Consider the following 23,683-nt stretch of genomic DNA (forward strand, 5'->3'; position numbering starts at 1 on the left):
GGAAGGAGCTAAAAAAGCAGACACCACTTCAAATGTGGATGTGGTGTTACTACTTCAGTCTGTTATTGGCAAGTACACAGTGACCAACTTTAGTCTTACAAAGAGGGCATGATACTTGCAACCCATTTGGTACGTTTCTTATGTCTGTTACCTTCATTGCTTGGCACTCTCTTTTTTAAAGGTATGTTATGGAGATAGGAAATGCTTATACTAAGCATGTGGTTCAGTATACATATGCGTAGCTTCAGATCCTCTATCTGCATCTAACTACTACTTAGAACAAAACAAAACCCTCAGGCCCCTTATTTTTACCCCTTATTTCCCCGTGTGTACCTTCACCAGATGTTTCCTAGTCATGTGTATATTTTCCAAATAACAGTTGATCTAACCCTTTCTCGTATCTACTGCTTTCCTGTTCTGAGTGTCACTATGAATTAATATTTTAAATTATTTGTAATATCTGTTTGTGTTAATCAGTTCCTGCCTAGGTAATGTATGCCAAATTTTTAGTCTTTTTAATTGTTCCCAGTTGTGCCGTTCTTTCTTGTAGCATCAGTGAATAACATGGTATTGTTGAAACTGATGGTGTACCATCAAGGGAAGAGCAGAAAAAAAAATGATCAAAGTTAGAAATGAGAAATCTGTGTTATATAAGGAAGAAATAAAAGACAGGTTATTCTGGAGAAGAAAAAAATAAGTGGCAAGGTATAAATTTATGGAATTAAATGATTCTGCTGTATCAAGTGCTCTTCTTTATCTTCCCATAGAACAAAAGAATGGTTGCAGGGAATATGAATGGGAAAGGTAGTTACAAACCTACCAGGGCTGTCCTGGCTGTCGAGGATCCCTTGCTGTTTGGCAAGTTTAATGTTGTTGATTTATTGCATTTGTGACTTCTGCATTTTTCAGATCAGTGGGTTGCTTATACTAATATTGCCAGAGGTAGTTACTATGAACAACACTGGAGCACCCCCTATTTTGTTAGTAGGGAGAGGGATGCTGGAGCTTTGTCTGTGGTATGGTTTCTTGTAATATTCTTATAGTGGCAAGAAAGGGGAGAAGGAGGATTTAAAGTGGGTGCGCTGATGTCGAGCTCATAGAGGAGAAACTTTTCTTTCTGGTGGAAAGCTGAATACAGTTGTTTTTTTTTTTTTTTCTCACCAAGTTCCACACTGGAAAGAAAAGGTAATTGTATGGAATTAATGTTTATACTTTTGTAAAGTATCTGGTCTAATAGTCAAGGAAGGCAGAACTGGACTTGGGATTAATTTTACGTGACAGTTCCTGTCCTTCCAAAATAATTGTCTCATTGCTGTAACACCCATGTAAGCTGAAATAGGCTATCTCCCGAGAGTGGGCTAATTTTATTGGTTTTTTTAATGTACAAAAAGTGAAAAAGCAAATGTAGGGTGATATGTTAGTCCATGAAAGGAAACTATTAAGAATCTAGTCAAAGATATAAGAGCCTAATCTCTCTCTTCCTACCATTGAAAATCACTGCCCAACTTTGGAAAGGCTTGCTTGCCTGTGTCTGAGATGCAGAGGGACTGGCTCTTGGCAGAACTGATCTTTACATATTGTGGAGCTGTAGCCTGGGCATTCAGTCTTCGTGAAGAACATTGGAACATGCTTACACTACGCTAGAAAAGTGTGTTTGTACCTATGATTTGGACAGCTTTTCTGTTTTGCTGATCTGTGCCAACACATTCTTTCAAACTGCGTCTGTCTCCCTGTATCTCAAAATATTAGAAAGGTGCTGGCTGCTGAGGACTCAGTTCTGTATTTACCATAATATGCAGAATCTCAACGTCCATCTCTTTTCTTCCTTTTTTTTTTTTCCCCAGTTCTCTTTTTTGACTGTGATGTATTAAATGAGTTTACTTTTGACTTCTCAAAACTATTTTCTCCTAAAGTTTAGTGTTTCTGCTCTTTTCAAAAAGATTTTTTTCTTTCCCTACTGGCTCATTTACTGTTGGTGGCTTGAGGAGAATCATCACAATTATTTGTGTACTTCTAAGAAGAGGACTGAGAAGGGAAGCAAAGACCTTAGCTTTCCCATGCTTCTTCCTTGAGCAGAAAAACCACAGTAAAGGTTTTTCACAACCACACAGAGAAAGTATGGGACTTCTGTAAGCACGTGCAGGATTTAAATCTTCTAGCATATGCTTATTGGCTGTGTTACAATTTAGTCATCAAATACCTTACCTTAATTTCTCTCTTTTTTCTTTTTTTTTACTAGTGATAGCAGGACATAATGAAGTAGAACAAACTATGTTTGGGTTTGGTGTGGTGTTTTTCTTTTTTTTTTTTTTTTTTTTTTAGAAACTAGTTGACATGAAAGGAGTTACATTCCTTAGCTTGTCAGGCTTTCAAATAAGTTTAGCGGTTCTGAAAGTACTAATGCTAGTCTTCCAGAGTGTTTTCTGGTCTTGTCTTTTTTCAGTTTCTCTTTCCCTTGTGTGAATAATTGCCATTTGAGTCAGTAGTCCTGCAGGATCTGATCAGTAGGCGCTGCTGTTGCTGTTCCTGTTCTGTATCCAGACAGCCTTGGTAGCTGAAAGGATGTAATTTTATTTATAGTGCTGTGTTACATAGGAACTCTGTTCTTACGGGGCAGTATCTTGCTATGCTAAAACCAGAAGGATGATCCTTGTCCTGGGGAGCTTCTTATAGGTAAATTTTAAGACAAGAGAGAGCAGATGGGGGTTGGTGGTAACATCAGGCAGTACAGAAAGGAAAGAGGTAGAGCTGGCAGTAGTTTTAATGTGCCAAAAGAGTCTGATCGTTACCACACTGGTTTTTAATTCCCTGCAAACTGGATGGTAGTGAAGAGTTTGAAGGAGGCAATTGGAAGAAAACTCTGAACGTACAGGTATTTTGGGGTGACCTTCCAAGTGTGATGGTTGCTTGAGGTATGTTTCTAACCCTGTTGTGCCGAGGTTGGGCACCGGCTTCCAGGGCTCTCGGGCTCACCTAAGCCAGTGTTCTTGTAATTTGTTCACAGAATGTGTATATGCTGGGTTTTCCTTTAAAGGTTTAAATTAGCTGGACTTTTAAGTATACAGGTGACTACGGTTTGAATGCAATGAAGACAGTAGACTGTGAGCTTTAAGCTCCCTCTGGTGGCTATTTAGTACAGTTTAAAGCTTGCCTGTTGCACTTTTCTGTTCTGGAGTTTTGAGGGGCTAAGTGCATAACGTATTATTAAATTATTGTGATTTAAAAAATTAATACAGGAATATGATGTGCTGTATGCCTTTTCAACGTGCCAAAAGTCTTCTATAATCAGACTTAAGAGACATAGAAGGGTTAAAATAAAGTTAGAGGTCTTCTACTTATTGTAAGCATAATGGGATATTTCCCATAAAATTTTGATTCTATCTTTTTTTTAATGGTGCCATAATTTGCTTCTGATGTCCCTGGAAGTGCTTTTAAGTGTTACAGAACACTGAAAATAGATGTGATCTCTATATGACAAACAAATATGCTTTGTTAATACAAAATTAGTTCAATATTAGCTAGCTCTGATTTGCTCTTCTTGCTCTAAGAATATGAATGTAAATGACGCCAGGCTTGCAAAATGTTATGCTTTGTCATACCCAAAGGATTACTTCTAACTTGGCTGTAATTTGGTGAGGCTTCAGGATACTGCAGAGCTGTGAGCTGCAAGGTCAGCACTGCGCAAAGGGCAGTGTCACTCCACGCCTCTTCTCCCCATTGTTGCTCTGGCGCTTGTCTGACTTCTTGATGCTTATTAAAGTAACAAAAGAGTGTTCATTCCCCTTGTGTGTTCCCCTTTCTTTTTTTGGTGGGCTAGTTGGTAGAAGGCATAACGCAAGAAGGTGACAACACCACGCAGGTGAGAGCAAGAAAGGAGTGGGACGTTTCCTTTTGGTAGCAGAGAGTTATGTTAATAAGTTTCTTGTCTTCAAGAAATTTGACTCTTAGTTCTCACAAAACTTCATTGACGAAAGCTGCGTGTTCCTTGAGACTTCAGAATATTCCCATGGCATTGCACAGCAACAGAGGACACAGGTTAAGTGCTCTTTAAATGGTAATTGTGCTGAAAAAAGCAGCCTGTATCACCCACCGTGATGTCCTGTGCTGTGCTGGCACAGGCTTCTGTGCCGGCTTATGGCGAGCCACGCTGGGGGACTGATGCAGATGAAAATAACCTGCCTTTGGTGGGATGCTTTTCGGTGATCACTTCCCCAATCTGTGTGTTGGCAGAAATGCTTGCCCATACAATGGTTGTAATAGCACTGTGTGTCAAGCTGTGGCTGTATAGGTCATTCCTGCATTTTTGATAACCTGCTCCAGATATCCTTCTGGCATTCAGTACAGCTGGCTGTGTCGCAGTGAATGTAGCTGGAGCCCACACTGAGAAGTACAGTCCTTCAAGCTGCAGGTGGCATGGGTGGCTGGGAACAGCTCCTGCTGATGCCTGGCTGCATGCGGGAGAGTTGAGGTTTTATCACAGAAGTGAGGCTGCTTCTTTACAAGTTTAAATTTGCTTAATAATTTATTAAAAGTTCAGGTTTCTGCCTTGGGTTGGAGTTGGCCGAAACTCCAGTGTCCTGGAAGGATTTGGGTACCACCATGGACATTGCTTCTGTGTCAGTTGGTTGGCGGTGTGTAACATCCCAGATATCTGAAATCGCTGTGATTTGTCCCCAGAGCTGGTAAGGTTGAGCTGTCCTCTAGGCGTTCAACATCACTGTCCAGGGAGGTCCTGCCCCGGACTGGCTGTAGCAGAGCAGGTTTGAGAAGGGACAAAGCATTTAATCTGCATCCATGGGGCTTTTTGGCAGCTACCTTCTTACTCTTCTTTCTTTGCTCTCTTCCCAGGACATTCATAATATCTGCACAGGAAAAGTTGTGAGAGTCAGAAATGTGCTTGATTTGAGGACCAGCACCCTGCTTTCCTTTGCTTCGTTTAGTCAGATTATTGAGGAAATGATTGAGGAGCAGCAGCTTTAATCTGTGGTGTTATTAGCTCATATTTGAATCTTCTGTTGTATGTGTTTTGTTAAGGATGAATGAATTAAATCAGATTTGATATATTTTATTTACTGGAATATATTTTTCTTGAGTTAAATATCTTGGTCTTTATGTGAAGATCTTTGTGCTTTTATTCCCAAAGCAGTGGGTATAAATCAAAGCCAAAAGGTATGCGACACAAACATTCTTCTCAGATTGCCAGGAACAGGACTTGAATTTGGAGTTTGGAAGTTCAGCTGAAGTTCAATAACCTACTCTGTCACCTTGACCCAGCTCTGTAGTTTGTGTGCAATCTCTCTACGCATGCACGTTCATTTCTCAAAGGTGCATCAGTTCATCTTACGCTGCCCGGTGTAAGAGGGCAGCATAACACCCTGTAAGAGTATTTTGTGCCATGTCCTTGTTTAGATAAATCCCAAATAGCAGAAATTGGAGAATATTAACGGCAAAAGAGGGGAGCAGCATGATGTTATGAACAGCTGATGTCTTTGACAGGGTTGTTTTTACCTTGTGGGACAGCGGGGGGCATCTCGGGGTTGCAGCATGAGGTGAGGCTGCAATGCAGGCGGTGAGCTCTCATTGTGCCCTGCAAGCCAATATCCCACCTTGCAATGGCCCAGGTTACTGTGTAGTTTCATGTTTTCCTATAGTTGATTTTTCAGGTAGAAGCCACCGTCGAGCTGGCTTTCAGCAGTGGTGGAGCAGCCAGTAACATTTGGAGCAGTTAAGGTGCCCGTGGTATGAGGGGATGGGTGTAGGCAGCTGGGGAACTGCTGTAGCCATCCCCAAACGAGCTGACCCCTCTCTCAAATTCAAGCCCTCACTGAGTCTTTAAGGTGTCAACTTTAATGTGAAACACTAGAGGGTAGTATGCTACTGCTGATACTTTATTTTAGAACGTATCCATAGTCATGATTTTTTCAATCCCTTGAATTTTTTCTACAACTCAATCTTTTAAAACAAATTTGTAACTAAAGAAAAAATAGTGCTTTGTTTCTGTGACTGAGAGTGTGTTTAGCAGCATGTAGAGGCACACAATGATACTTTTGGTTTGAGCAGGAAAAAGGTTGGGTTGAATTTAGATCTGACTTTTATCTTTCATCAGAAGTATTATTAGAAACCCAATACTTGGAATTATTCACTCTCTGCCTGATGTCTCAATATTCACAATTATGTGCACACAATATAAATTGCACAGTGGTATGTAAGAGGAGGCCATGACTGAGAAAGAAGAGGCAGTTTTACCAAGAGATAGTTGGTTTTAACAAGGCAAATATATATAAGTTCATGACATTGCTCATATATATTTACAACTGGGATCAGTTTTTAGTACTAGGATAACTTTTTTTTTTCTTTCAGGCACCACCTTCCATGGTCAATAATGAACAACGCCAGCATGCCGAGCACATATTCTTATCATTTAGGAAATCAAAATCGCCATTTGCTGTTTGCAAACACATTTTGGGTAAGTTTTAGTAACGGAAGTTAAGCATGTACCTGTTTTTATAACTGGAACTGTGCTTCTGCAGCTGGGAATACAAGCATTAGTTTTGATTTTGAGGATGGGTAGTTTTTGATGGAGGGTGAAGCCTGTTGCTGCCTTTTGGTTTTGTTTCTGGCAGCTTTAAAGCTGTAAGGTGCAACTTCACGTATCTAAGTTCCTAAACTGATTTAATAGATTGAAGTTTCCTCTGCTACATGATTGTTTGTAATATTGTCTAATCTGTGGAACTTGTAGAACTGTCTACAGTGTAATTCCTTGGTGCTTCCCATTAAATGTCAGCAGTACAATTTTATATAGCTCTGCCAGATTTTGCGCTGATGCTGAACTTTTCCATGGTGAGGGTTTTTTCAGGATGAATGTCTCAGTAAGTTGCTGTTAACAGCCCAACTGTTGTGTAAAAAAAAACAAACAAAAAAAAAGTTAGAAAAGTTTCTATCCAGCTGGTAGAAGCAACAGAGTATTGATTCAAAGTTTTGTGGGATTATACCTGTGGAGAAAGGAAAGAGATCTGTAGGTATTGCCTTTTATCAGAAATTTATTTGATTTTAATGGAAATTATGTAAATGTGGTTGTGTTACAAATCTTTAAAAACAGATCTGTTTTTACAGGCACCATAGAGACTTATTAGAGTTTGGCAGCTAAATAATCTGAAAATTGCAGGAGCAGTAAGCATGCAAGGTTCCTGCTCAGCACCACTGTACTGACCACATGGGAGTGTTGGAGGCAGGCGAGGGGGAAGTTTCAGTGAAAGCTGACTCTGAGACCTGGTGAGGAAAACCTGGAAATTTGTGGAAAAGAACATACACCAAAACCCTCCAAAGCAATTTTTCTTTCAAAGATTTTGCCAGAATAAACAGAGAAATATTAGAATTATGTTTAAAATATGATTCATTTTCATAATTTGTCCATTCCACAGTATTTTTAAACAGTCATTTCTAAATTTACTGGATTAGAGAAGTACATTACCATTAGTATGGTAATGTCAATACTGTGGGCCTACTACTATGTTGTTAAATTACACTTTGAGATATAGAGCAGGGTGTGGTTCCTTTCCTACACCCACTCCCTAACAAAAAGTTTTTCTACAAATGTGTTCCTTCTGGGTTTAGTGTATTATATTAGTACTTCATCTGGTCCTGAAGACTGTAACCACACGTTTTGCTTTATGGGTCAACAAAATTGATGATTTTTATTTTCAACTTGAGTTTTAGAGAAGTTTAAGTGGGCAAAAGAATTTACTTAATGAACTTTGCAGAACATTTTGATCTCTCGTTAAGTGATGAATTTGGCACTGCTCAGAAGTAAATAATAGAAATTTATGAAATAAATATCTAACACTGCTAACCCTGCTAAGGGATACATCACTGCATCTTGTTCTTATAGAAGGGAATGCCATTTAGCATTAATAATTAAATATGACTGCAGACATTTTTCTTCTTTTTTCCTTCTGAAATGTGGCTGGCTGGAAGGAATGTGGTCCTGGTTTGGACTAGACCTTTTGGATGTCTTAGAAATACTTACTACTCTGCTGGAGCGAGTGCAGAGGAGGGCAATGAAGCTGGTGAAGGGCCTGGAAAACAAATCATATGAAGAGCGGTTGAAGGAGCTGGGACTGTTTAGTATGAGGAAGAGGAGGCTGAGGGGAGACTTCATCACTCTCTACAACTACTTGAAAGGACACTGTAGAGAGGTTGGTGCTGGTCTCTTCGCACAGGTAACTAATGACAGAACAAGAGGGAATGGCTTCAAGCTCCAGCAGGGTAGGTTTAGACTGAACATTAGGAAAGAATTTTTCACAGAAAGAGTGGTTGGGCATTGGAAGAGGCTGCCCAGGGAGGTGGTTGAGTCACCATCCCTGGATGTGTTTAAGAGACGTTTAGATGTGGTGTTGGGGGATATGATATAGGGGAGAACTTTGTAGTGTAGGGTAGATGGTTGGACTCGATGATCCCAAGGGTCTCTTCCAACCTGGACGATTCTATGATTAGATCCTTACACTGCTCGTGCTATCACCATTGAGAAACCAGCATGTTTCCACATCGGTCAGATTTTTCCTGGCGGTGGCTTCTCCAATAGGCAGTTGTGATGTTGAGACCTGGAACTGAGAAACTTTTCCCCAAACTTTGTGCTTCTTGAATCAGTGTTTGTACAGTGTGGACAGAAGGAACAGCTGGTCAACACTTTGGAGATGAGAAGGGGGAGGTAGGGATTACGGAATCAGTAACTGGGGAGGGAAACAAGGGGATCTGTGCAGGTAGGGATGGGCAGGAACTGGCAGATCAGATAAGACGGATTTAAACAGACACGCGGAAAAAAATGATCAAGACAGGAGTTGGAATGGAGACGGAGAGAGATAACAAGGATGTTGATGGCGTTCATGGAAAGAAAAGTGTACGAGCAATGCAGAGAGAACAACAGAGATGATGAGCACAAGGAAAAGGGCAACAGCCAATACCATACGGTTTCTTTAGAAACCTGGAGTTGAACCCAGGAAGCATAAGACTCTACGTTCTTCTGCTGTAAGCTTATAGTTCTTAAATATACTAGCAAAACTTGTCCTGTCGTTCTTTAGTAACTTCATGGAGAGGGTAATGGTGGTCTGACTAATTATAAGCTTACACTGGGTGCTAGATGTCTGTGCTGTTAATGATTGCACTTGTGCCTCTGTGGTACTTGATGCAAAGGAGAAATTCCATCCTCTTGTTTTAATAGCATTCTCATTTTGTGTGAGCTTTGTACAGTTCGAAAAGCCAAAGACCCAGAAGTTAGAAAATGCCAGAATTAAGACTCCCATGCAGGAATAATTTGGCTCATTTTTATGTGTGTGTTAAACATACACATTAATCTTTTAATTAAGTAGTTACTTAGTTTTCCAAATTAAGCTAAGTAGATTAAGAGGTGGTTTATTTAAGCATGTTTACCTGTGTAGGGTTTAGATTTGGAGCCTGATTAAATTAACTTAAAAACATTTTAGCAAGTTGGCTGATACCTTGTATATAGAACTTGCATATAAAGGAAACGTGTCACAAACTGGTAATACAATCAGGGGAAGAAAGTTTGTTTTGTAGTCCTTTAAAGCATCTCATGACCAAGGCTTTCTCAAACAAACCCAGTTTTCTGGGTTTGGCAGGTCACCCACCATAGCTCAAACTCCACTTGTTATTTGAGAATTTTATTTCACCATTTCATATTTTATGCTTTTGTCCCCTGTGGCTGCAGCTTTCTTGAATGTTCTTTCTGTGTTTTCTACAGAGCTCAGAATGTTTGAAACTGGCTACTGAGATACTACCTGCTATTTCTAAGTTAAATTTTTTTAAAAGCAAAGGAATGAAACAGAAAATCTCTTCTTCTTTCTATTGTCATATAAATTAAATTAAAGTTCTGGGGTTTCTCTTTAAGTTATACTTCAGAGTTACCCAAACTGTCACTTTTTTCCTTTTTCTAGTTTCTTCAGCACGTCTATATATAAAGTAATCAGATATTCAGATAATAAGGGCTAATGATTCCTACGCTTTGGTAGGAAGTTATCTTTTGTTTACCTGAAGATAAGTAAGGAAGCTTGAATCTAATGTAGAAAGCCTTAAATGCACCCGTCTCTACAACTTTTGCTTTGATAGTTAAACGCAAATGTTATCTCTAGGTGTAAGTGGACTTGCTTCTCTCTACCATCCATAAAATAAATGCAATTTTATGCACTGTTGGTTCCAAAGGCAAACACCTAAATGATGGAGAAGTCTTCAGTTCTGGCGTGCCTGTCAAATTATTCATATCTTAATGTACTGGGACTAAACATTTTGTTGTTGTTGTTCCACAGTTCAGCATTCTTATTCCTGACCTTTGGCCCAGTCTCCCTGCCCAGCCAACTTTTTTTTTTCCCTGAGTCTCTGACTCAAATAATATTGATCAATTTGATAATTGGATTATTGATTTATTTCCTTACCCTTTTGAGGTGTAAATTGTCTGATTTCATAGCAACAAAATTCCATATAATAATAAATTAAATACTAGTAAATTCCATTATTTTTTTTTCTTAGAAATACACACAAGATAAATACATGTATGCCTTCTGATACTCTAATTGCCTTTGTTTCTCTCTCACAGAAACTAGTAAAGTGGACTATGTCCTTTTTCAAGCTGCTACGGCGATAATGGAAGCAGTTGTAAGAGAATGGATTCTCTTGGAAAAAACGAGCATCGAGTCACTGCGAACATTCCTTCTAACCTATGTCTTACAAAGGCCTAAGTAAGTATAGGAGGAAAAACCCTCTGAACATGTAGGATTCTACATGAAGTCTGGGTTATCCTTTCTTCCCCAAGGGTAGTGGTAGAAGATAATTTCAACAATTATTTATCTTCTGTTAACACTTAGTTGACTTCTGTAGAGTTGTCAGCTTTCCCTTATGAATTTGCACAAAGTGTTTGAAAGAGAAATGAGTTAAATTTTACTGAGCATTGATGTTGAAAATGATTTGCAAACATATTTTTTTGATGTTGCTTACAGCCTTCAAAAGTACGTTCGGGAGCAGATTCTATTAGCAGTAGCGGTGATAGTGAAACGGGGATCATTAGACAAATCAATCGACTGCAAAAGCATTTTTCATGAAGTCAGCCAGTTGATCAGCAGCGGTAACCCCACTGTTGTAAGTATTGTTTGAGTGTTTTTTTTCTTAAAATGTAAGCAATCTGTATCAGCAGCATAAATTGTATACCTAGTGACTACAAAATCTTATATGCTTCTCATCTAAAAATTAAGATTAGTAATTAAGTTGATAGTTTGTCAAGCAATTGTTTCCAAAGTCTGAGATTTTTGAATAAGGAGGTTTTGGGACTAGTAATAATATGTGTAGTTCTTTGGTACACCATATTTTTTAGGAAATAGTTTTCTCTGAACAGCCACTTTAAGTGCCATGGGATTTTTTTGTTTGTTTGTTTCTCTGGGTTTCTTTAATAAAACAGCATGATCTAAAATGGATTTTCCATTAGCTGGCAGGTTCTCTGTGCGCTCTGTTCCCCTTCCATCTGTGCAGAGCTGCACCCTCCTGTGGCTCAGCTGTCGGAATAGGCTGCCCAGCAAGAGGCATAGGTCTCTGCTGTTCTTGGGGAGACGGGTAGGTGGAGAGAAAGGGGCGTGAGGAAGTAAAACATGGAATGGAAATACAAAACTTACTCTAGATTTAATGTCATACTGCTAGGGGTAAGTGTTACCTTCCATAGTGAGCTCAAAGTGGAAACAAGGTGTCCAATATCTATCTATGCATTTAGTGAAATTCCGTTTGCTATGCCAGGAGATAAGTTTAGAATAGGTCATAATAGAGGCATGTAACTAGAGATTAAAGAGAGGTGATTTTTCTCCTACCAAATGCAAATCGAAGATTGTGTAGATTCCATGCTGAAACTTTTAACCGAAGCTTTTCTCAAACAAAACAAACCGTGAGGGAATGGACTCCTAACATTGCCGAGCATTTAGAGCAGCAGTTGTACTAGATGTGAGTGGCAAACGTTTAACTCTGAAAATTTGAACAAAATGTGCTAGAAGTAATGCAGCTCATGTCATGGTCCTAAAAATAGTGTGTCACTTCTGAGCACAAGTGATATCCCCCTAGGGTATGGGAATTTCAGTTATACTTCTAAACCTTAATTTCACTGATATTTATCTGAAGGAGAACATTTTAGCCTTTTTGGTTGTGCATAATTTGGATAGAAATGGGTATTTGTTTAGGAGAACAATGTTAAGTTCATGGCTTTTTTCCAGGAAACATAGCCTTCTTATTAAAATGGAGTTACAGCTGAGGTTTCCAAGTTCTTTGCGTGCTGGTGTGTGCGCTTATGTAGTATATATGATCTTTCCATAAAGACACAAAAGTGGAGTAAATAGCAGCCTGGATGTTAACAGAGAAATCCTCTCTGAACTAACTCTTGTGCAGTCCAGCTTTTACAGTTGTATTCTCTGTGTGCACTAATACCCAGACGGGCTGCACCGACCACAGCGTACAGGGCACACAAGCTGCCTGCTGTAAGTCTATCGCCCCAGCCTTGCTGCCGAACGGAGCTCATTGCAGAGGAGCTTGGGCTGGGGGAAGGGACAATATTTCACTCTCTTCTTCTCCAAGTTGACTTGCTGCCACCGTACAGAGACCTATTTTGGCTCAGCTTTTCATGTCCCTTTATCAACTCCTCTTTACAAGTGTTACTTCCTCCATAGTTTTTCCAAAGTATTTTGTGCTCGTGTTTTAAGAAGTGTATTTAAAACGTCTTTATTATATGAAGGTGTTTTCTCCTCTGATATGCTCATACAATGTACTAGCAAAAAATGACACGTGATGCTGCTGGAACATATTTTCTGTAAGGCCCAGTATATGTTTGTTAAGTCTTTGGCAGGCTGGTTATAAACACATGCTTCCCATGTATGTATTATAAAATTGTTCTCATTCATAAAAATGTTTTTGTAATCTTCTGAGACTTTGCTGCAAGAGGAACTCTGGTGCTGGCACAGCTTTATGTGACCCAGGACTTGGCATACACAATAATAAGCTGGAATAAAATTGTGCGTTAGCACAATACCTGCCACAACTGAGCTCTGAGTAGGTTCAGGGGACACCACTTGTATAAATATATAATAACTTTGAAAGGTTGTATGAGACAATTCATACAATGAATTAACCACTTACCTTTTCAAACATGGGTAGGTGTTTTCACTAGAGTCCCTGTAGTGTTTGGCTGTGCCCATCAGGCCGTGTGGCACCGCAGTGGTGCAGCTGCCTTCCTGCCGTGTGGAGTCTCGGAGAAGTTGCTCCAGGGTCTGGTATGAAGCTGAGGGAGTGACACTGCTTTCAAGATCCAAGATGTGCTGTCAGGACAGTGCCATGCAGTGTCATAAGTGTTTCTGCACTTCACTGGAGATATGTTTATATTAGTTATAAGAACAGGCCTCCACCCAAGTGAGGGAGGAGGCTAGGATATAGGTGTTGGGAGAGATCAACAGATGTTTTCCAGCCCTCTGTGCCTCCCTGACTCCTTCCACTTCTTTAACATGTCTTTCCTGTGATGTGCGCTCTTGCCTCCAGCCTTCTACACTCAAGTTTCAGAGGTCTGTCATACTTTTGACTCCCAATTCTCTATGGACTCTCTTGGTTCCTTTTCCATGTCTTTCCCAGACGTCTGCTCCATGTCTCTTCTGACCTATTGCCCACCCGTTTGTGTTGTCCTACCTGAGGTTTGCTCCAGCAGCTGAGAAACAACATGTGGAGTCAGCAGCAGGTCATTTCATGCTTAGAAATGTTTAAAGCTTTGAAACATGGCTCTTAGCTGTTGATAATGGCTTTCTACACCAGTTTGTAATTGAAAGAAAGTCTTTTTTTAAAAAGTGCTTCTCTTTCCTGCTTCCTGCTTGCATTCTCCTCTCTGCTGGCTCTGAAGCTTTCTGGCCCTTCTTTATCTTACAAGAATAAAGTAGGTACTTAATCTTTTCCATCCCCTGCAACCCTCCATCCATTTCCCGTCAGACATCTGTACTGGTTTTGTGATTGCTAGGCACTCCTGCTCCGTGAAATCTTTGGGGCTTTTCAGTAGCATGTTCTGAAGGTTGCTGTAATAAGGACGGCAGCAAATGGAGAGGGTACCGTGTCTTTTACATGTGTCCTTTTGCAGGATTTGGTATGCTTCATAGCTTAGCTTCTTGAGTATTAGCTAACAACATCTTTAGAAATGGATGTATTTTGAAGATGGAGCTTGAAGGTATGTTGAGTAATGTTGTGGCAAACTGGGAGCAAGACTGATGGATGAACTGCTGAGAATGAGAAAGCAAAAAGGAGATTGGAAGGAAGAGAGAGAGAGGAATAGCAATGAGAGGAAGCCGGCAGGAGATGAAAAAGATGGCTTTACTATTGAGTAATTTCTTAATGGTGGAACACAGTGTACGCGTTAAGGAAATAACAGGGCATTAAGGAGAGGTAATACTACAGGCATGGGAAGGATGTGTGGTTAGAGCCAGGGTTTGAACCTGGAGCGTTGGCTCCTGCTGCTGCTTCTCTGCAGTATGGACCTTTATGAATCTCATGGAAGAAACCTCTGTCTGAGAAGGGAAAGCAGACTACAGAGGGTCTGGCTGCCTATTAATTTATAAATAAATGAGTTTAGGTAGTAATCCTCTGGGAGGACAAGGATTAGCTTTGGGGTTCCTGGTTTTGTTTTTCCTGGCTGTTCCTGTAACACGGATACAAGCCATCCTCCTGCTCACGAAGGAGAGCCTGTAATCTCCCTCCAATAGCAATTTCAGGATCTCTGTTCAAAATCTTCATCTCTGGGGGGCAGAGCTTCTGGCAGCAGACACAGTATCATGGGCCAACCTTAAAATGCTAAATGCATGTTTTCTATCACTGATATCAAAATTTTGGAGAACTGTATGGGCCAAGTTCTTCTAAATGATAAATGCCTTCAATTTCTTGGCCTTTTCTTCTTGTGTTAGAATATTCTGCTTTTGTATAGCTGAAGGATTTCATTTCTTCTTCATCCCTGCCAGAAGGACAGGAATTCTGGCAGCTAAGGTGACTGATGGGCATGTTTAGTTTGGAGAAGAGGAGGCTGAGGGGGGACCTCATTGGCCTCTACAACTACCTGAAAGGAGGGTGTAGAGAGGTGGGTGTTGGCCTCTTCTCCCAAGGGAATAATGGCAGGACCAGAGGAAATGGTGTAAAGTTGTGGCAGGGGAGGTTTGGATTAGATATTAGGAAGAATTACTTTACTGAGAGGGTGGTCAGGCACTGGAACCGCCTGCCCAGGGAGGTGGTGGAGTCGCCATCCCTGGAGGTATTTAAGAAATGTGTAGGCCTGGCACTTCAGGGCATGCTCTAGTGCCTGAGATTGTGGATGGGTGTTTTTGTTTGTTTTGTGGGGGTTTTGTTGGTTTTTTTTTTAGGGGGGGGGGTGGTGGTGGTTTTTTGTGGGGTTTGGGTTTTTTTTGGTGGTTGAACTCCATGATCTCAAAGGTCCCTTCCAACCATGAAGATTCTGTGATTCCCAGGAGGAGGAACTGCTCTGTGTGTGAACACAATCAGATGGACTTTGTTTAAAACTGGACTAGGATATGGGTCACACCTGGATTTCTTCCAGAATATGGGTAGACAGATGTGGAGGGGTCCAACTGCTGTAGACCAGATGCAGGTTTGGGAAGCGACAGAAACTGTTTTTTTAAGATCCACAACACATACAGTAGAATGTGTTCTAATATAAAGTTCCATACCTGAAGCCTACATTTTTCTGTACGTGCAAGAAGACTTGTCAAGACGTACTGGAAGAGCTCTGGGATCCTAACAGTTCCTTCTCTCTTGAAAAAATCTGTAAATCTGTTGGTCTGTTTCCCAGTGTTCATGGCTGGGCTAGGGAGGAGATTCAGATGCTTCAGGTTACCTAAAACTACTCAGAAATGTGCTGCAGATGGATCTCATGTGAACAGTGGAAATATTAATAAGCGGAACTCTAGACATTCATCTTCATTGAAGTTAATCTATCAGTAATAATGGCTGCATAGATAACTAGTAACACTTATTTAGCATTTATGGTTCTTATTTCTATTCTTTAAGAAGATTTTTACTTCTGCATCCCTGTCTAGCTGTTGCTATCTCCTGTGGTAGGGTAGGAGTTGGAGAGGCTCTCATGACTTTTTTATTTGACAAAAACGTATGTATTATTTTCCCCTCAGTTGTATTTTCTGGTCTAATAAAATTATTACCTTGTCCTATGAACCATGCTGCTCTTGAGACACGTTGAGTATAAAAAACAGATGGTAAACCAGGATATTTAAGCTGTTTCCTTCATGCTCACAAGTGCTCTATAAAGGCCTAAGTGAGTGTGTTAAAGATTGGTTTGGGAATTTTAGGGATCCAGAAACTACTCTGAATATGAGGTTAAAATTCGGTAACAGAAATGTAAAAGAACTTTAAAATATAAGTATTCTTTTAGTAGTTGTATCCGATTTTTTTTCTTTTGAAAAAGAGCCCACTTTACCAGAGAATGTAGTAGATGAAGACTCCAGCTTAGTTGCTTAATAACTTTAATATTAGAAACTCATAGCTGCCAGTATTATCACTTACAGTGGAGCTACAGTTTCAAAGACTGGGCTGGGAAGTGAGGAGGGATGTGTGCCCCCTGTACTACGTGTGGCATCCGAGACTCTTTGTTTCCTCAATTCTGTCATCTCATGAGATGTGCAGATGTGGAGGCCCCTCACCCATAGACCTCAGAGACTCACTGGGAAGAAAGAAATGACGCCTCTCCATGTGTTATATTTCTTTTATTACCATGGTGACACACAAATCAACAGGCTTGAGGGGAAAAGCCTCTATAGGAAATTTATTGACCCTGGCTGCTCGGTCTTTATGCTCAGTCCCTATCGGAGGTACTGCTCTTCTGAATATATATTTTCAGTAATAAACTGGATTTGGGTGGGAGTCTACTTAAAAACAACCAGCCTTTTCCCTCTTAACCCTTTTTTAAATATTTTTTTTTCCTTTTTTTCTTTTTTGTTGTGGAGCACAGCTGTGTAACTCTGCTCACTTTGCCCACCTGGCAGTATGGCAGGCAGAGGCGGGCAAGAAGGAGCAGGAAAAGTCAGGGGAGAGGGAACTCTGCCCACCAAAGAGCACTTGCCAGGACAATGTATATTTAAAGCTGGGTGGTACTAATGGCGAGCTGCATGGATAGTCTTACTATTCATTATTTTGAATTTAATTGAAAGTCGGATTTGTTCACGCAACTACTGTAGGACTGAAGATTCAACTGGTGGCTTTCAAACAAGAACCTGGAGGAGGATATGTTACCTCTAGATAAATACTTTTCAGACCGTCTCTTTTTTGATGAGGTTACTTTTTTTTCTCCTCCTAATTTCTGCTTCAGAACTTCACCTGTCCCCAGAGAAACAAAGAAAAGCATGTTTTGCACCTTAAACTCCAGCAAACTCTGCCTGGACCTCTTCCACTACTAGTAGAGGTTTTGTCTTTGGCCAAAGCCTGCATGCTTCACATGCCACAAGATCATCTTCCTGTGGCTCCCAGTGATTCACAGAGGAATTGTTTTTCTCTTTCTGAGCTCAACCTTGGGGGTTTCCCTTGGTTGGTTTGCCTGGTTCCCCACAGGGAAGGGATGCGGGGTCTCACCTGTTGTGTTGCTGCAGGTGGGGTGTGTTAACCTGGTGCCGCTCATCTGTCTTTGCGTGGTGGCAGAGGGGGGCGGGAGGAAAGGGGTGTGCTGCCCAGCCAGTCCCTTACTGCTGACAGCACAGAACTGCAGCTGTGGGTCCTATTCCTATCACCCTGCCCCTGCTTTACAGCTTTTTTCCACCAGTTGGCTCATTTGGGCAGGAATAAACAGATAAAATCCAGTGGGTTTTTCCTCTTGCTTACATTTCTTCAGGATATATTCTGATTTTCTTTGGTTGGGAACTACTACTCCAGCTCCTGGGTCCACCCACCCCCCACACACATACACATTGCAACACTCACGAGTTGAAAAGCTGGAGTGGTCCCAGTTACTCTGTGTACATAATGGCATTTCTTTTGGTCCTGGGGCCATCCTGCTAACCTTTCCGTTTGGAGTTGCAGCTTACATTCTGGGGTTTTAGATACCCTCAAAATATGAGCAAATACAGCTGTGCTTATCCAAGGAAGTTAGGGAAGAAGTATATTACTGCCTTTGTTAAAGCAAGGCTTCCTTTATAATTCATTCAGTAAAATTGCTTTTAACGCATTCTCATTACAGAATTTTATCACCTAGGAGCAGCACAGCAAATTCTACCTCTGGTAGATTTACTCTTTGATTCTTCCTGCTCTCGTGCAAGTTAAAATTAGCTGGTTTAGGGATATTATTAAATGCTTCTGGCTTCCCTTTGGTTTCAGTAACAGAGTTGACATTATATGGATGGAGACAAAAAGTCCTCTAAATGCTTATTCAGGCTGGAAGTGATTTAACCTAACAGGGTAGATGTTAAGATTTTCTTTGTTCAGGTGAGATCTTTATTCTTTTAAATACACTTACTCATTTTTCTGTAGGTATAAATGACACTTGCAGAAGGGGGGGGTGCTTGATAGTTTAGGCTTTGTAGTAAAATGAATGATTTAATCAAGCCTCTGACAGCCTCGCTGTATCTCTGCTCTGAATTTCAGAATGGAGGAAACACTTTGGCTGTTGTAGTTCATTCTGCTTTGTCTGCTGGCTTTTCTGCCCTGGAGCTGGTGTACCACATGTCCATTTTTTCCTAAGCTGCATTTGAACTCTTCCTCCTTTCAGATGCTTTGTAACCTAACTACCCCCAAATGAAGCCCTTCACTTATTCCATGGGCAGTCCAGGCACAAGTGTGAAATCCCTTCAAACACTATGGCTTTAACTTTTGTTATAGGGGACATTCCATTTGGAAGAATAAGTTGCATTTACCTTCTGCATCGCATCTGAGTTTTATGAATTATGCATAAATGTTGTTTACTTGTAAAAGTAGTGCATGGTCTTTCTGTAGTGTTCTGTGTTTTATTAGAGTAATTTTAAAAAGAAAACCACTAAAACGATGTTACTACTTGGTGTCTGATTGCCAAGTTAATCTCTTATCACAAGTCCCATTGATCTTCTGTTTGAGCAGCTGAGAGTCTATTTTATGTATAGCGATCTTTCATAAAGTTTATTCCTGGTAATAAAGCTAACTGGGGTGAGTGCCAAGCTATTCTCAGAGGCAGTCTGCGCTCAACAAGAGAAGTATTTTATTTTGTTAGATGGGGTTATTGTTTGGGTATGTACTTGTGGCAGAACTAGAGAAATTGCTAGCGAGCAAGTCAAACTGGGTTCAGAGGTGTACTCTTACTGGTATGAAGTTAATGGCATTACTGCGCAATAGACATTCAGATCTGACTTTTAATATGATGCTCTGAATCATGTGCATTTTCTACTTATTACTGTATGGTATTATTAAATTGGATTGTTAATCTCTTCTTTGGCACGGCAAAAACCTTTAAAAACCCATGCTACAAAACAAAGCAAAAACCCCCTCGGCCCTAGAACATGTATTAAGTGTATTCAATTTTACTGTGTGTAAGAGGAAGTAATTTTATTTCAGAGAGCACAACTGTGTTGGTTTAAATGAAATTATGTTGTTGTTCAGATTTTTGAAATCTATCTTCTAACAGCTTCCATCTGTGTTGAGGGTACTGAAAGTGTCTTCATACCAGACAGACATGTAAATGAATTAAAAAAAAATAAAAAAATTATTTCAAAATATTAGTAGTTAACCTGCAGTAGATTTACTTTTCATAAAGTAAAATTTTACTTTTAGTAAAGTTTACTTAAGCTTTATTCCAGAGTTTCTGAAATACTATGATTGCTGTGTATTCAAGAAGAGCTCAATAGAGGGCAGGGCATGTGTTCTGTTCTGTTAATTAGTTTGTTAATATTCATGTGAAAATAGCAATCCTACGGCTATGCACAGCAATCTACCTAAATTCCTGTAGTCTTAGGGCAGTTCTGGGAAGCAGCAGTGGTTTTGTATCAGCTCTATGCAAATGCTTGAGGTTGCCAGGACAGGTTACAGGTCTCTCGCTGTTCCTCTGCTCTTGTCTGTGAGCCAGACTCCTGGGGGCTGACACCTACCTTCTAGGAAACCCGTTTCAAGCAATCTTCTCACAGCCTGTTGTTGCAGTAAATTTTAAATTACTGGCCAATGTCTTATCTTTGGTCTTCTGCTCTGGTGACATGGATATATGGGAATATTTAAAATTCCTTATAGATTCAAGGGGTAAGCGCAGATGCAGGTAGTGACAGGAGGGCATGGATGTGTCCGTAGTGCACACAGCGCCCTTGGGATGGGGAGGGAATGGGGCAGGATTTGCACCGTTGAAGGTGAAGTATTGAAATACCCAGGTGAAGGAGCTGGTGGGATGCCGGGAATTCAGTATGAGAGAGAGAGGAGAGCGGAGGGATGCTCTGTGCCCTGGTGTTTGCTGTGAGCCAGGCTGCTGGAGGGAATAAAGTGTGTAAATCTCTAGTAATGCCATGCCTCTCCTTTCATGCTCAAAGCTGATGTCAGAACCACCTGAAATCGCTTACTGACACCAGGGGGGCAGGTCATTGCTGGAGCTCCTTTATCAGGCTCTCAGCAGATCCAGTCAGCCTAGCTCCATCCCTTGCGCTCTACACCTTTAAAGAGATTTCTTTACCATCAGTCATAAAATTTAACCTTCCTTTTAAATTTCTCCTTGAAATCAGGAGAAAAGCACATACAAAAAACCTGGAACACACTTTTAACTTGCAACACTATCCCAACAGAAAGGATAAATTATTATATACCGTATAAATAAACAGGAGAAAATGCAAGGAGAAAATGCCTGTTATTTCAGTTAATATTAACTATTTGTAATCACAGTGGGAACAAACATTTTTTTTTTCCTATTGCTCCTTACCTGTCACTTGAACTTACTGATTTATTTTCCATCCGACTGCAAGTGATGTGTAGTCTTCATCGCTGCCCTGCTTGTCCTGTGGTGGTCTGGGTGGTGGCTTGGAGTGAAGATCTTTGCATGATAAAGCAGAAACTGCTTAACTTTAGCCAGGCTGTTGTACTATTGTAATCATTAATACCACAGAGTAATCATGGTACGTTAGAGACCATCAAACTGCACAGATTTGTAATTGCAGCTAATGATGTCCTTACATCATGGCTTCTCTGAGCTGAAAAGTATCAGTGTGTCAGTAATTCCAGCATAAAATAAAAGCCTGCATTTTAGAGTATTCAGAGGGCCTTGGGAAATGTCTGCATCTCCTGGCACATAATGAAATTGGGCAGTGTTCTCTGGCAACTTTGATTATTCCTTTAAAAATATGTATTCTTATCTGAAGCGTTGTTTTAGAGCCAAACTTTGGAGGGGGTTGGTGGGTTTTTTTAGTTTAAGGGTTGGTGGTTTTTTTTCCCCCAGATTAATTCTTCTCATATGGAACTTTCAATGTTGGATTTAAAACTCAGCATTAGCTTACACTGTTTTTTTTTTTTTTTATATTGGATCAAATCTGGATTTCCTCTAAATAAAAAATATTAATGGTGTAAACAGCTTAGAAATTTGGAAATAAAATACTGAAATGCTTGAGCTAATTAGAAATATTTCTAGTATGGAACTGGAAAAATTGTACTTTAGCTGGAGCAGTTTAAAGTGTGATACTTTTCATTGGCTAAACGTTGCTTTTATCATATGTGACATGTGGAAGTAGTGACTGTAGATGAGAAATAGTTCACTTGAAATAAATCTAATCTTTGCCATTTTAAAGAAATAACTATTTAGCAAGTGATCAGCAATACGCTGGTCCACTGTACAGCTTTATTAAACAGTAGAAGAGAAAACTCATATACTATCAGGAAGCCACTATGTTTGTTCTGTCTGGAACTTATTTAGCAAGTAAGAATGTTAATTTAGTGTATACTGGCTAAGATAACTAGTTGTCTGGGGGGTCAAGGTACTGACTTCAGAGGCATTTCTGAACAAAGATGTTGCAGTTGGTGGGTGGATGGCACTGCTCTCAGCTGTTGTATGAGCTTGCATAAATAGTATCATCTCCACTTTAATCTTTCGGGTGTTCAGAGGTAGTGTGCATATTTCTGTTTAACCCCTGGACACTTGCTGGCATGCGTGACCCTTTAACAATTCCTATCGCTCTGTCCATCCCTGGCACCTTGGCTCCAAACAGTCTGAGAGGAGAGCCAGTGATTTTGAAGCTTTTTGTTAAGAACGTCCCTTTAACAAAAAGCGTTTTCATTTCATCGGTGTACAGTTTGTATTGTGCCTGTTACAGCGGTGTATGGCACACTTCTGAAGTACTTCTTGCATCTCCTCTGTATAGTAGGTACTCCCCTCTGTATATAATGATCAGTTTAAAAAAATGTTTAAAACTGGTGATGATGGTTACTGGACTTTGGCATCAGGAAAAAAAGCTTCTTTTTTTTTATTTCAAAAAACAGCAAAAAAGGCTGGAGCAGTGTGTTTCATAAAAGAAAGTTGGCTTTTAAGTTGTGTTTTAGGATAAGCATTTAGTTTACATTACCTTAAATTTTGAGAATGAAAAAGATACTTAAACATTTAGTCTTCATAGATCTGTTTCTCTAGAGTTAGCGTGCCTTTGTCTCGCCAATTTGTATATCATTTCAGAGACGGCAGTCTAAAAGAGTAGTTCTTTCTGAGGCTTGTGGATGTTGTGCTTTGGAGGGAAGTATCCGCTAGCTTTCAAGCCATAGGACTTTCTGTGTATTTCTCTTTTTTTTTTTTTTTTTTTTTTTAATGGGGTAAGAGGGAAAAGATGTAGTAGGCGGTGTGTTGCGGGTGGTGTTTTTGACTAGCTTTTATCACTTTGGTGGTACAAATTTAATCATGACCAAATACCAACACGGTAAGTGTAGCAAATGCGAAGAAGGGCCAAAAGAAACTTCAGAGTGACCTGAACTATTAGATGAACAGAAATAAGTGGAAACTGAATCTTCCCTGAAGCCAATACCTGTAAACCCCAGTGCACAGGGAGAGAAAGTAAACAGCAAGGCTGGGAAATGGATTGCAGTAAGTTTGTTTCTGTTTTGTAGTGATGATAGTACAGGTGCTAGCTCTTATATTGCTCAAATATTTGAATTTCTTTTGTAAGGATGGAGCCTGGATGATTCCAGAGATGGGTTCACCCAGGGATCTATAGTCCTGAAAGTTTGAGTTGTTCTAGTTTGTGTTAGAAGAAATATGCTAATACAATAATTTAAGGATGATGTAGGTGGTAATACGTTATTGGACATCTTTTAGTTATATTATTCCCCCTTATTTTTTTTATAGCAAACTTTGGCCTGTTCCATTTTAACGGCGTTGTTGAGCGAGTTCTCAAGTTCAAGTAAAACCAGCAACATTGGACTAAGCATGGAGTTCCATGGTAACTGTAAACGTATATTTCAGGTAAACTAGTTCTGTATCAATATATGCTACATGTTTTTCTAAAATTTAAACATTGAGAAACAGAAGTGCTTTATTGTGCCAGGTGCATGCAGTTACAGCGTGTGCTGAATAGCATTTAATAGGAGAAATATTATATTATAAATGCAGATGCTGGCTACTTGAGGAAAGTTGATAATGTATTTCTAAAAAACTTGTATCAAAAAGGTGCAATCTCTTTTTGCCCATTTTATG

At 40.0% G+C, this 23,683-nt stretch overlaps 1 protein-coding gene across 1 annotated transcript in view; it reads left to right on the forward strand.

Moving 5' to 3' along the window:
• The window catches only part of XPO4 (exportin 4), a 77,852-nt gene that overhangs the window by 17,260 nt on the left and 36,909 nt on the right, over positions 1-23,683 (forward strand). Inside the window, exons 2-5 of the mRNA XM_074148093.1 lie at positions 6,361-6,466; positions 10,607-10,748; positions 11,007-11,145; positions 23,336-23,452. Of these exons, the coding sequence (XP_074004194.1) occupies positions 6,361-6,466; positions 10,607-10,748; positions 11,007-11,145; positions 23,336-23,452 (504 nt within the window). The remainder of the gene's footprint in view (positions 1-6,360; positions 6,467-10,606; positions 10,749-11,006; positions 11,146-23,335; positions 23,453-23,683) is intronic.

Source organism: Numenius arquata, chromosome 1 (assembly GCF_964106895.1).
Source record: "Numenius arquata chromosome 1, bNumArq3.hap1.1, whole genome shotgun sequence".
NCBI classification, from domain to species: Eukaryota; Metazoa; Chordata; class Aves; order Charadriiformes; family Scolopacidae; genus Numenius; species Numenius arquata.